Source organism: Tachypleus tridentatus, chromosome 11, assembly GCF_004210375.1.
Source record: "Tachypleus tridentatus isolate NWPU-2018 chromosome 11, ASM421037v1, whole genome shotgun sequence".
Taxonomy (NCBI): Eukaryota; Metazoa; Arthropoda; class Merostomata; order Xiphosura; family Limulidae; genus Tachypleus; species Tachypleus tridentatus.
In genome coordinates this window covers 24,452,946-24,467,046 of record NC_134835.1, presented here as the reverse complement: position 1 = coordinate 24,467,046, position 14,101 = coordinate 24,452,946, and the positions used below count along the sequence as shown (strand labels likewise).

Sequence of the window (14,101 nt, the reverse complement as noted above, 5' to 3'; positions counted from 1 at the left end):
ATTCTTGTAATATTTTTTACTGTCGTTGTCGTAAGCGTCCTTTATTGTCATTATTGTAATATTTTTTACTGTCGTTGTCGTGAGCGTCCTTTATTGTCACTGTTGTAATATTTTTTACTGTCGTTGTCGTGAGCGTCCTTTATTGTCATTATTGTAATATTTTTACTGTCGTTGTCGTAACTGTCCTTTATTGTCATTGTTGTAATATTTTTTTACTGTCGTTGTCGTGAGCATTCTTTATTGTCATTGTTGTAATATTTTTACTGTCGTTGTCGTGAGCGTCCATTATTGTCATTGTTGTTATATTTTTACTGTCGTTGTCATAACTGTCCTTTATTGTCATTATTGTAATATTTTTACTGTCGTTGTCGTAACTGTCCTTTATTGTCAGTGTTGTAACAGTTCTTTACTGTCGTTGTCGTGGCCGTCCTTTACTGTCATTGTTGTAACAGTTCTTTACTGTCGTTGTCGTGGCCGTCCTTTATTGTCAGTGTTGTAATATTTCATTACTGTCGTTGTCGTGGCCGTCCTTTATTGTCAGTGTTGTAATATTTCATTACTGTCGTTGTCGTGGCCGTCCTTTACTGTCATTGTTGTAATATTTCTTTACTGTCGTTGTCGTAACTGTCCTTTATTGTTATTGTTGTAACAGTTCTTTACTGTCGTTGTCGTGGCCGTCCTTTATTGTCAGTGTTGTAATATTTCATTACTGTCGTTGTCGTGACTGTCCTTTATTGTCAGTGTTGTAATATTTCATTAATGTCGTTGTCGTGACCGAACTTTATTGTCGCTGTAGTTACACTCTTTCACTTTTATTGTCTTCACCGGTTTTTTTTTTACTTTCGCTGTAGGGAAAATCCTTTATTGTCCATGTCGTGGCTGTTTTCTATTCTTTTGATGTTTTGTGAAACGAACGTTTTTCAGGGCTCGGACCATTTTTACACTTAACGTTAAATTCGCATATTTTAAATGGTCCAACAGCATTGAATAACATATGAAAACAAAACTATAAGAATCATAAGTGTAACTTTGACATAAATGGCAAAGGTTAACTGCGTCGATTACAAACTCTCCACGGTTTGACCAGCAGTAGCGTGAGTGGTTCGTCCATACAGCTATACCTTTAACTAGACACTACAGATGTTAAATATCCATGTTATTAATAAGGTATATCAAGTATTTTTCAGGAAGAAACACAGAACTTATATGTCGCACAAGGCGCCATCAGCAATCACCCTTATGCATGTTTGATGTTATGTTCGTTAAATCAAACATACTACATATTATTGACTCATTTTATAAGATCAACTGGAGTTGACGCATGGTCCTAGATATCCGTCCTTTGAGGTTCAACCTTACTTTATATTAATGGATTATCCGAGTTTCTTTCTTCTATTGTGATTAAGTTAATGACCATCATTACGCAATATTGTTCAAATACCACAATTTTCCTTGTAGCAAAGTTCTGCAGTGTCCGAGACGCCATCTTGAGACCACAGGTGTTAACTGACTTTCCACACCTTAAGAATGAGGGTCGGGGGAATGACCTGTAGTTATCTTTGTCTATGGAAATATAGCACTTTGTTTATATTAATTATGTGAGAAATATTTAATTAGTTTTGTCCCTAACAATATAGTCACGTGGTTAAATTCCATTTCCCATCCTATAAATTGAAAACTTAAAATCGTAGCAGTTGTAAGCCTAGAGATATCGTTCTAAAGGTAAATATCGAATATCTAACAAAGGTATGTGTTTTCTTATAGCAAAGTCACGTCGTACTATCTACTGAGTCCACCGGGAGGAATCGAACTGCTGATTTTAGGGTTGTAAATCCGTAGACTTACCGTTGTACTAGCGGGGTACGTCAAAGAAGAAAAACAGAAATGAATTTAATATTTTCGTTTACTGGTTTTAGCCTTGATGTAAAACATCTGGAAAAAAGAATAGTTTTGTTTCTCATTTCTTTATTACTCAAAATTAATTATAGATCAGTATTTCAGTGTAAAGTTGTCACAGTGACTAGTCACACAAGTAGGATTTAACTATACTTTACTATAAAGTTGTCACAGTGACTAGTGACTTAAGTAGGATTTAACTATACTTTAGTGTAAAGTTGTCACAGTGACTAGTCACACAAGTCGAATTTAATTGTACTTTACTGTAAAGTTGTCACAGTGACTAGTGACTAAAGTAGAATTTAATTGTACTTTACTATAAAGTTTCTCAGTGACTATTGACTCAAGTAGGATTTAACTATACTTTACTGTAAACTTGTCACAGTGACTAGTGACTCAAGTAGAGTTTAATTGTACTTTACTGTAAAGTTGTCACAGTGACTAGTGACTAAAGTAGAATTTAATTGTACTTTACTATAAAGTTTCTCAGTGACGAGTGACTCAAGTAGGATTTAACTATACTTTACTGTAAAGTTGTCACAGTGACTAGTGACTAAAGTAGAATTTAATTGTACTTTACTATAAAGTTTCTCAGTGACTAGTGACTCAAGTAGGATTTAACTATACTTTACTGTAAAGTTGTCACAGTGACTAGTGACTAAAGTAGAATTTAATTGTACTTTACTGTAAAGTTGTCACAGTGACTAGTGACTAAAGTAGGATTTAATTGTACTTTATTGTAAAGTTGTCACAGTGACAAGTGACTTAAGTAGGATATAATTCTACTTTACTATAAAGTTGTCACAGTGACTAGTGACTAAAGTAGGATTTAATTGTACTTTATTGTAAAGTTGTAACAGTGACTAGTGACTCAAGTAGAGTTTAATTGTACTTTACTGTAAAGTTGTCACAGTGACTAGTGACTAAAGTAGAATTTAATTGTACTTTACTATAAAGTTTCTCAGTGACTAGTGACTCAAGTAGGATTTAACTATACTTTACTGTAAAGTTGTCACAGTGACTAGTGACTAAAGTAGAATTTAATTGTACTTTACTATAAAGTTTCTCAGTGACTAGTGACTCAAGTAGGATTTAACTACACTTTACTGTAAAGTTGTCACAGTCACTAGTGACTCAAGTAGAATTTAATTGTACTTTATTGTAAAGTTGTCACAGTGACTAGTGACTTAAGTAGGATTTAATTGTACTTTACTGTAAAGTTCTCACAGTGACTAGTAACTCAAGTAAGATTTAATTGTACTTTATTGTAAAGTTTTTCAGTGACTAGTGACTAAAGTAGAATTTAATTGTACTTTACTGTAAAGTTGTCACGGTGACTAGTGACTAAAGTAGAATTTAATTGTACTTTACTATAAAGTTTCTCAGTGGCTAGTGACTCAAGTAGGATATAACTATACTTTACTGTAAAGTTGTCACAGTGACTAGTGACTCAAGTAGAGTTTAATTGTACTTTACTGTAAAGTTGTCACAGTGACTAGTGACTTAAGTAGGATTTAATTGTACTTTACTGTAAAGTTGTCACAGTGACTAGTAACTCAAGTAGGATTTAATTGTACTTTATTGTAAAGTTTTTTCAGTGACTAGTGACTAAAGTAGAATTTAATTGTACTTTACTGTAAAGTTGTCACAGTGACTAGTGACTAAAGTAGAATTTAATTGTACTTTATTGTAAAGTTGTCACAGTGACTAGTGACTAAAGTAGAATTTAATTGTACTTTACTATAAAGTTGTCACAGTGACTAGTGACTCAAGTAAGATTTAATTGTACTTTACTGTAAAGTTCTCACAGTGACTAGTGACTAAAGTAGAATTTAATTATACTTTACTGTAAAGTTGTCACAGTGACTAGTGACTCAAGTAGGATTTAACTATACTTTACTGTAAAGTTGTCACAGCGACTAGTGACTAAAGTAGAATTTAATTGTACTTTACTATAAAGTTTCTCAGTGACTCAAGTAGGATTTAACTATACTTTACTATAAAGTTTCTCAGTGACTAGTGACTCAAGTAAGATTTAATTGTACTTTACTGTAAAGTAGTCACAGTGACTAGTGACTCAAGTAGGATTTAATTGTACTTTACTGTAAAGTTTTCACAGTGACTAGTGACTAAAGTAGAATTTAATTGTACTTTACTGTAAAGTTGTCACAGTGACTAGTGACTCAAGTAGGATTTAACTATACTTTACTGTAAAGTTGTCATAGTGACTAGTGACTCAAGTAGGATTTAATTGTACTTTACTGTAAAGTTGTCACAGTGACTAGTGACTACAGTAGAATTTAATTATATTTTAGTGTAAAGTTGTCACAGTGACTAGTGACTCAAGTAGGATTTAATTATATTTTAGTGTAAAGTTGTCACAGTGACTAGTGACTAAAGTACAATTTAATTATATTTTAGTGTAAAGTTGTCACAGTGACTAGTGACATCAAATAAATATAGGTCTCCGTCGTTTGCTTAATGGGCTTTCAGAATAAGGAAATAAATGTTGTGTGTTACGTAAATAATCGATTTTTTCATGGCGTTTGAAATGTTGGACCAATGAGTAATTAGGTTCCTAAATTGTTTTCTCAATATCATTATACTAATTACTCTAATTGTTTTAAAATCCATCAGTATCAGCGTTTGTGAAAACCTAAACAAAAATCGAGAAAGTTTCACATGTTTTAAAAAGTTACGGTATAGTGGTTGTTTAATTCATCAGGGTATTTCTGAAGTCATGTAAGAAAACTGCCATTCTTCGATTTCCGTTACAAACTCAGCTGTTTAAAAGTCTTTCATATTTGAGAAAGTATTTAATAACATATTATTAACGCTTCAGTATATACTCTTTGTTTTATTAACGTTTGGGTTTTAAAGACTGTATGGGTTCTTGTAAGGACATAATTAAATTTTCTTTTCCAGTTTAAAAAAAAGTTTCATTTTCCTTATATTTTAATGAATCAGTCACATCTCATGTACAAAATTATACTCAGCAATTATTTCGATTTAATTAATCATTTACGAGTGCTATTTTTGTTATAAAATGTTTATTTATTTAATTTAATTAATTACGTCTTTTTACAGATATTTCTGTATTAAAAATGAAAAATAATTTGTTTTACTTAATTATTTGTTAAAAGTAATGTTTCGTAATCTTTTGTTTCAAAATTATTTTCAATATTGTCATTTGAACTTCTCACTTATAACATTTGCCGGGTCATACATTTTGTTTCGGTAACATCTACTACACTACAACAGAGTTACTAATTATTCAGTAAACATAAATGTATTCAATCATCAAACAGGGTTTTTGTGGCGAAAACCTACCATCCATTTATTTTTGTTTAAGTATTCTCTAAATATAAATGCTAATGAAGGTTAGCTGATATTGTCTCCGAAGAAAACCTTAATTTCGTGCCCAATTGTTATAGAAATACACGTGAAAGTATTCTGATTGGACAACTAAAAAGCGTCCTGATTAGAAAGCTAGGGACTGATCTTCATCGGCGCCCATTTGCACTTTTAATGAAATGATTAAAAATCAACAGTAATTTTTTCCTCCTTTTATACAAACTAGAAAGTTGAGTTTCGTGCATTTTAATTAACTTGTTTTGTCATGAGAAGTTCGAATTCATAGGTTTACTTCCTACTGTTTCAAAAACAGATTTTTTTTTAGAATAATAAGAAACAAGACTCCATCAGATCATCTTAACCCACTGAGAAGTTAGTGTTTAATAAATGTTTTATTTGCACCAATATCTTGCTGCTTTAAACCAAAGAACGCGAAAAATTGTGGTAGAGTTTGTCTCATATTATAAGGTAGAGTCGTGTTTGGTGGTTAGTAACTTTGAAAAAAAAAAAGGAAAAGGCCTAAGGCAAAAAATTTGTTTGTAAACTTAATTTTATGTAAATGAATTTTGTTCGTAGAAGAATAAGTTCATAAATCGTGACCATAAACCAGAAGAAAAGAGAACATTTTTGAAACCTGACCATGTAAATAAAGCTCAAAGCAGATTAGAGCAAAATATATCCTCTTGAGTGGTTTACTGCTCTGTTCTAAAAACGAAAACGTAAAAAAACACAGACCGCTGGTCGGACATTGTTAGCGTCCATCCCTGAGGGAATTGTGACCTGATCAATGTTTTCTTGTAGAATTTTATGAGAAACATTGTGGCTATTTCTGGCTGTTATGGTGACTCAGGTCCTACAAACGAGAGGCGTATAAAAGTCGTAAAGTTTCAACGTGTGGACATGCGGCAGCTGCTCGTGCTCTGTGTTCTCTAACCTTTATCTCCCTCTTATCAGACAACAGATACTTTAATATCAAGTGGAAACATTGCGTCGATCATGGTCAATACGTTTAAGTTATTCTTCATGATTTATAACTAACCGAAAAACGTCCAGTCGACGTTCCCTATTTATTAAAAAAATTATGTGTCTCATTCAAAACCATTGATTTCCTACAAAAACATTGTCCGACTAGACTACATCTCTTAATGAGTACTACAGGAACATAATCAAAACAAGGCAATTTTAAGAATATTCTCGCAAAATGTATCTATAAAACTAAAGAAAATATAGATATATTTTTAAAATTGAGATCATTGATAAAATCAATTACAATTATTAAACATATAAAGTTGGTTGTTTTCAGGACGCTTAAAGAAAGTTGTTCAGATGGAACACCGTCCCGACATGGCCAGGTGGTTAAGGGATTTGACTCGTATTCTGAGGATCGAGGATTCGAATCCCCGTCGCACCAAACATGCTTGCCCTTTCAGCCGTGAGGGCGTTATAATGTGACGGCCAATCCCACTATTCGTTAGTAAAAGAGTAGCCCAATAATTGGCGGTGGGTGGTGATGACTAGTTGCCTTCCCTCTAGCCTTACACTGCTAAATTAGGAGCAGCTACAGCAGAAACCCCTCGAGCTGCTTTTCGCGAAATTCAAAACAAACAAAATGAACTGATGGGACACAACAGATAGCCCAATGAGGCATTGCTTTACAAAAACGAACCTATCAAATTTGATATTTCGTCATTAATGTGTGTTCAGTATTGTTTATTTGTTTCAAAATTATTGTGCAAAGTTACGCAGAGGCTATTTGCACACAGCCGTCCCTAGTTTGGAACTAACAGAAATGAATGAAAACAATTAGACAACAACTCTCACCGCCACCTGTTAGGCTACTTACTGAACAGTGGGATTTTACTGTTACTCTTACAGCGCACCCATGACCCCAAAATGTGATTATGCGACAAGAGATTGTGGAACGTGGATCCTCAAGTTCACAGTTCGAATATCCTACCACTAGGTGTCGCTAGGCTCATTAAAAGAAAGGCAGTTGTGATAATGTATTGCGTTAACTGACCTACTAGATCTCCTTGTGTAGCAATACTCTAATATAGATAAATGTGCTTACTAGGATACTTTTGTTTGTTTTGAAGCACAAAGCTACACAAAGGGCTATCGGTGCTGAGCTCACTGCGGGTATCGAAACCCGGTTTCTAGCAGTATAAGTCCGCAGACATTCCACTGTGCGAGTAGAGTGTAAGACTTTTCTTGTATGACCACATGACATGTACCGATACTTTTAGTAAGAAAGTATATACAGTAAACATATATAAATAGTGTATATACTTATGTGTGTGTGTATATATTTCATTGTAATATTACGTAGAAAACAAAACAAAAGGAAAAATAACGCAGCTACAAAGCACACACGTATCACGTGGACACACACAATAAGATGGGCAGCTATGCAACGTATCACGTGGACACACACAATAAGATGGGCAGCTATGCAACTTATCGCATCGACACACACAATAAGATGGGCAGCTATGCAATGTGCCCTCGTTTTTGTGGTACTGGCGGAAGTAAGACCAAGATTGTGTTGGGAGAATAAAGTCTGTCCAGTCCTCAGTTTCGAAGACTTCACAAAACTAAAGAAGGACAGACAGACGTTGGTGCTCTAGCCCGCAAAGTTACACATCTTTTCGCTAATAGATGGCTCCTCGAAAGAACAGTGTTTTTTCTTATAGCAAAGCCACATCGGGCTATCTGCTCAGCCCACCGAGGGGAATCGAACCCCTGATTTTAGCGATGTAAATCCGGAGACATACCGTTGTACTAGTGGGGAGCACCGAAAGAACAACAAACCATTATTAATAAGAAATAAATAATTAGAATACAATAGACCATTGAGAAGATAGTAAAGCAGTCCTTGAAGTTGGCATTTCAACTCCTATAATTATATTTCGATATAAGTACTAGGATGTTAAAGTATTAATATATTAAGTATAATTAATACACTAAGTTAAGTATATATATACACACTTTGTAAGCTATGAATTCGATTTTTTTATATCTATGACTTTAAAAACAAATAAATATAATCCACCTAAATATGAAATCATAAAGAAATAAAAACACACGTGTTCACGTTCGTATTAGGACATCATTAGAATACATAAAACCAGACTGATTATTCCAGCTTGACTTTGATGAAACTGGTATTATTAGGTTGTTTGAAAAATAATGGTGGATTTTTATATCAAGATGTTAGTCATTTATAAGGATAATAAACCTGTCTTTTAAAGACTTCATACCATTGAAAAACTAAAGTTTTTATTCTATTCATTAGTAGTTTTTATCTAAAACTTTATTTCCAATATTTCAGACCCTTACAATCAATGTTGGGAAAAGGAAAGTTGTGCGTGAATTCAAACTTGGTCATAATACATCACAAACAGCACACAATATCAACCAAGCATGGAACGAAGGAACATAGGTACAGTACAGAGTTGGTTACATCACAAACAGCACACAATATCAACCAAGCATGGAACGAAGGAACATAGGTACAGTACAGAGTTGGTTACATCACAAACAGCACACAATATCAACCAATCATGGAACATAGGTACAGTACAGAGTTGGTTACATCACAAACAGCACACAATATCAACCAATCATGGAACGAAGGAACATAGGTACAGTACAGAGTTGGTTCCAAACATTTCATAATGGAGATGTGAGTCTTAAAGATAAGGAGGGCAGAGGACATCCTTCTGTTGTTGGAAACGACCAACTGAGAGCATTAGTGGAAAAAAAGCCCATACCAAACTGTTCAAGAAATGGCACAAGGATTAGATGTTAGCATTTCTACAATTTTGGACCATCTTGAACAAATTGGAAAAGTTAAAGAACTTGACAAGTGGGTTCCACACGAACACAAAAATCAGAAAAATTGTAATTTTGAATTGTGCTCTATGCTTATTTTGTACAAAAGAAATGAGAGATTTCTTCATGGAATTGTGACTAGAAGTGGATCCTTTACAACAACAGAAAGCGATCTGCACAATGGCTCAACCGTGAAGAGGCTCCAAAACACTTCCCAAAGTTTCACCAACATCAGATTATGGCGGTCTACGGCCGGTATTATCCATTACAGCTTGCTGAACCAAGTCTAAAATATCACTGCAAAATTTTACTATCAAGTACTGGAAGAAATTCATAGAAAGCTGCTTGAAAACATGCCAGCATTAGCCAATCAAAGAGCACCAATCTTGCTTCACAATAATACTCGGCTGCGTGAAAACATGTCAGCATTAGCCAATGAAAGAGCACCAATCTTGCTTCACAATAATGCTCGGCTGCGTGAAAACATGACAGAATTAGCCAATGAAAGAGCACCAATCTTGCTTCACAATGATGCTCAGCTGGGTGAAAACATGCCAGCATTAGCCAATCAAATAGCACCAATCTTGTTTCACAATGATGCTCGGCTGCGTGAAAACATGACAGAATTAGCCAATGAAAGAGCACCAATCTTGCTTCACAGGTTAATCTCGGCTGCATGAAAACATGCCAGCATTAGCCAATAAAAGAGCACCAATCTTGCTTCACAATGATGCTCAGCTGCGTGAAAACATGCCAGCATTAGCCAATCAAAGAGCACCAATCTTGTTTCACAATGATGCTCGGCTGCGTGAAAACATGACAGAATTAGCCAATGAAAGAGCACCAATCTTGCTTCACAATGATGCTCTTATACGTGAAAACATGCCAGCATTAGCCAATGAAAGAGCACAAATCTTGCTTCACAATGATGCTCGGCTGCGTGAAGACATACCAGCATTAGCCAATCAAAGAGCACCAATCTTGCTTCACAGGTTAACCTCGGCTGCGTAAAAACATGCCAGCATTAGCCAATGAAAAAGCACCAATCTTTCTTCACAATGATGCTTGGCTGCGTGAAAACATGCCAGCATTAGCCAATGAAAGAGCACCAATCTTGCTTCACAATGATGCTCGGCTGCGTGAAGACATACCAGCATTAGCCAATCAAAGAGCACCAATCTTGCTTCATAGGTTAATCTCGGCCACAGGTTACTCCAGAAAAATTGTCTCATCCTTCTTACTGCTCAAGAACTGCCGTCCACAGTTTTTCAAACATTTGGACAAATTTTTACAGAACAAAAGATTCTACAACAGAGCAGCAGCAGGGAATGGCCTTAAAGACTTTATGAGTTCTAGGGCTTCAGAGTTTTATTGTCATAACATAACTAATCTTGTTTCTCGTTGACAAAAGTGTGTAGATTCACTAGGTTTCTATTTTAGTTAATAAAGTTGCTTTTGAATTTTTTATTTCTTATTAAAGTTTAAACTTAAAATCCGCCATTATTTTTTCGAGCAACCTAATACATTTGTTTTAACTCTATTTCTAACTGATTTATGTTTATTATGTTCATTGCCAAAACTTATGGCATGCATCAAGGTATTCAAGCATTTTTCTAGCTTTAAGCCTAAAACAACAACCAACAGTATTTTCTACCCAAACATCTGACTTTACCCTGTTAGAACCAAGGTTCTCGACAATACACGGTATGTTTACATCTCGGCCTACAGGAACGGTTACGTTCGGAAGAGGTTCGGCAAAACTCGGCTGGGTTTCGTCACAGTTTACTGAAATATAAAATATAAAGTTTTCTTCAGATACGGTTCATGGTGATATAATGAATAATACAGTTAAAACAGCAGTCGTTCGGCCTCGTTAAAAGTAACGCAGGCTGTTTCTCTCTGAATCAACAATATATCCGATACAGCTTGCTAAAATAAGATCGAGTTTCTTGTTTGTCTTTGTTTGTTGAAATTTGCGCAAAGCTACACAAGGGGATCTACGATTGCCGTCCCTAATATAAAAGTGTAAGGCTAGAGGGTAAGCAGTTCGTCATCACCACCCACCGCCAACTCTTGGGCTACTCTTTTACTAACGAATAGTGGAATTGACCGTCACATTATAGAGCCTCCATGGCTGAAAAGGCAAGCATGTTTGGTGCGACGGGGATTCGAACCCGTGACCCTCAGACCAAGTTTCTTATCTAACTATGTATCTAACTCATGTCGTCTTTTTAAACACAATATTTTAAACTATTAATGCCACAAATTTCTCATGGGCCATGATTTAGTTGTTTAAATAGTCTCATATATATATATATATATATGTTATTTAGATTTTCCCAAATACATCGGCTTTGTTGTTTAAATGGCCCCACCAAATATATCGACTTTCTTATTTAAATGGCCCCAAATATATCGACTTTGTCGTTTGAGGGCCCAACATAACCAGGTGGTTAAGGCACTCGATTCGTAATCTGAAGGTCGTGGGTTCGAATCCCAGTTGCATCAAACGTACTCGCCCTTTAAGCCGTGGGGGCATTATAATGTAACGGTCAATCCCACTATTCGTTGATAAAAGAGTAGCCCAAGAGTTGTCGGTGGGTGGTGATGACTAGCTGCCTTCCCTCTAGTCTTACACTGCTAAATTAGGTACGGCTAGTTCAGATAGCCCTTGAGTAGCTTTGCGCGAAATTTAAAACAAACAAACAAACAAACTTGTTTAAATGGTCCCAAGTATATCGACTTATTGTTTAAATGGTCCCCAATGCATAGACTTTGTTCAGTCTCTAGTGTGTATTACATTTGTCTCACACATATAAATGTAACATAAACAATGTAAGTAACCTCATTAAGTGTTTTACACGTCCTATGGAAGTTCGTCATCCACATGTACATGTATCAAGAGTTTCACCTGTTCTTCGGAAAGCACTCCACGTGTTCAACAACCATGTTTTAAATATTCTCTGGGACAGTCTTACGTGTACAGCAAGAAAATTATACACAAATATTGTTGAGGTCTACTGTGTAGTTTATCCTGTTTTTAATCGGTTTTAATCACAGTGTCGTAACAAATAAAGCCAAAATATATATATATATATATTCAATAAGATACAATATGTACACCCTCCTCTCGGCTTTTATTTATTTGTTCATTTAATTTCGTACAAAGTTTCTCGAGGGCTATCTGCGTTGTCATTCTTAATTTACAAATCATGGGTTTAAGGAAATGCAGCTAGTGAGAACCTCCCACCACTAACTTTTGGGATATTCTTTACCAACAAAAGTAGGATTTAAAGTAACATAATAACGTTCTTAGGGTTTACTTTTTCTATGATTATTTTAACTATCTGTGTTTATTATCGTTATCTGTTTACTTTTTTTCTGTGATTATGTTAACTATCTGTGTTTATTATCGTTATCTGTTTACTTTTTTCTGTGATTATATTAACTATATGTGTTTATTATCGTTATCTGTTTACTTTTTTTCTGTGATTATGTTAACTATCTGTGTTTATTATCGTTATCTGTTTACTTTTTTTCTGTGATTATATTAACTATATGTGTTTATTATCGTTATCTGTTTACTTTTTCTGTGATTATATTAACTATATGTGTTTATTATCGTTATCTGTTTACTTTTTTCTGTGACTATATTAACTATCTGTGTTTATTATCGTTATCTGTTTACTTTTTTTCTGTGATTATGTTAACTATCTGTGTTTATTATCGTTATCTGTTTACTTTTTTTCTGTGATTATGTTAACTATCTGTGTTTATCATCGTTATCTGTTTACTTTTTTCTGTGACTATTTTAACTATATGTGTTTATTATCGTTATCTGTTTACTTTTTTCTGTGATTATATTAACTATATGTGTTTATTATCGTTATCTGTTTACTTTTTTCTGTGATTATATTAACTATATGTGTTTATTATCGTTATCTGTTTACTTTTTTCTGTGACTATTTTAACTATCTGTGTTTATTATTGTTATCTGACGAATGTAAATGTTCACGTTACATATCTTTTGTTTTCGCTGATGTATTTCAATTTTATTCGTCCTGCAATACCAGCGGGGGATTATTATTAGGTAATATGCACAATACAAAACATAAATTGAACTATTTATATTTAATACATCTTTATGTTTAAGACTTACAAAGTTAAAATAAGGGATTCGATTTCCCTCGATGGACACACCAAATACTCCCATGTGGCCCTGCTATAAGAGTAAAGTACGTCCCAAACAAGTGACCCAGTTTGTAAAGGACGTCCCAAACAGCGAACCAATTTGTAGAGGTCATCCCGTCAAAGTTTATCTTTTTTCAGAATTGTGGTTTGATCTGTTTTTGAATTTCGTGCTAAGTTACACGAGGGCTATCTACGCTAGCCGTTCCTAATTTAACAGTGCAAGACTAGAGGGAATTCAGATAGTCATCACCATCCACCGTCAACTCTTGGGCTACTTTTTTACCAACGAATAGTTGGATTGACCCTCACATTATAACGCCCCCACGGCTGAAAGAGCGAGCAAGTTTGGCGTGAAGGAGATTCGAACCTGCGACCCTCAGGTTACTAGTCAAGCGCCTCCTAACCACCTGGCCGTACCTAAATTAATGTAAATTATACTTTCATCCGCAAAGTGAATATATCGTACCATAGCCAATCTGGCTAACCATCTGGCCATACCGGGCCATTTAGAATTGTGAGTAAACACTGCACAAATGTATTTATCAATAATGTATTTAGTCTTCAATAATGTATTCAATCTTCAATAATGTATTTAGTCTTCAATAATGTATTTAGTCTTCAATAATGTATACAATCTTCCAATAATGTATACAATCTTCAATGTGTATATAGTCTTCAGTATTATTGTGTATTATTCTTTTACCATTATTAGCATTTGTACATATTTTAATTGTAAATATATTTACATATGTTTATTTATTTGTATAGGTATAATATGTTTATGATCGCTTTTATTCAGAAGCGAAATTAGTAAAATAATAAAGTA

The 14,101-nt window shown here is 34.4% G+C and overlaps 1 protein-coding gene across 4 annotated transcripts in view; it reads right to left on the bottom strand.

Annotated features, from left to right (window-relative positions):
* The window catches only part of LOC143231763 (lachesin-like), a 179,385-nt gene that overhangs the window by 109,630 nt on the left and 55,654 nt on the right, over positions 1-14,101 (bottom strand). For all 4 annotated transcript variants that reach the window (XM_076466403.1, XM_076466404.1, XM_076466407.1 and 1 more), the window contains exon 2: positions 10,757-10,869. In XM_076466403.1, coding sequence (XP_076322518.1) covers positions 10,757-10,869 — 113 coding nt within the window. The remainder of the gene's footprint in view (positions 1-10,756; positions 10,870-14,101) is intronic.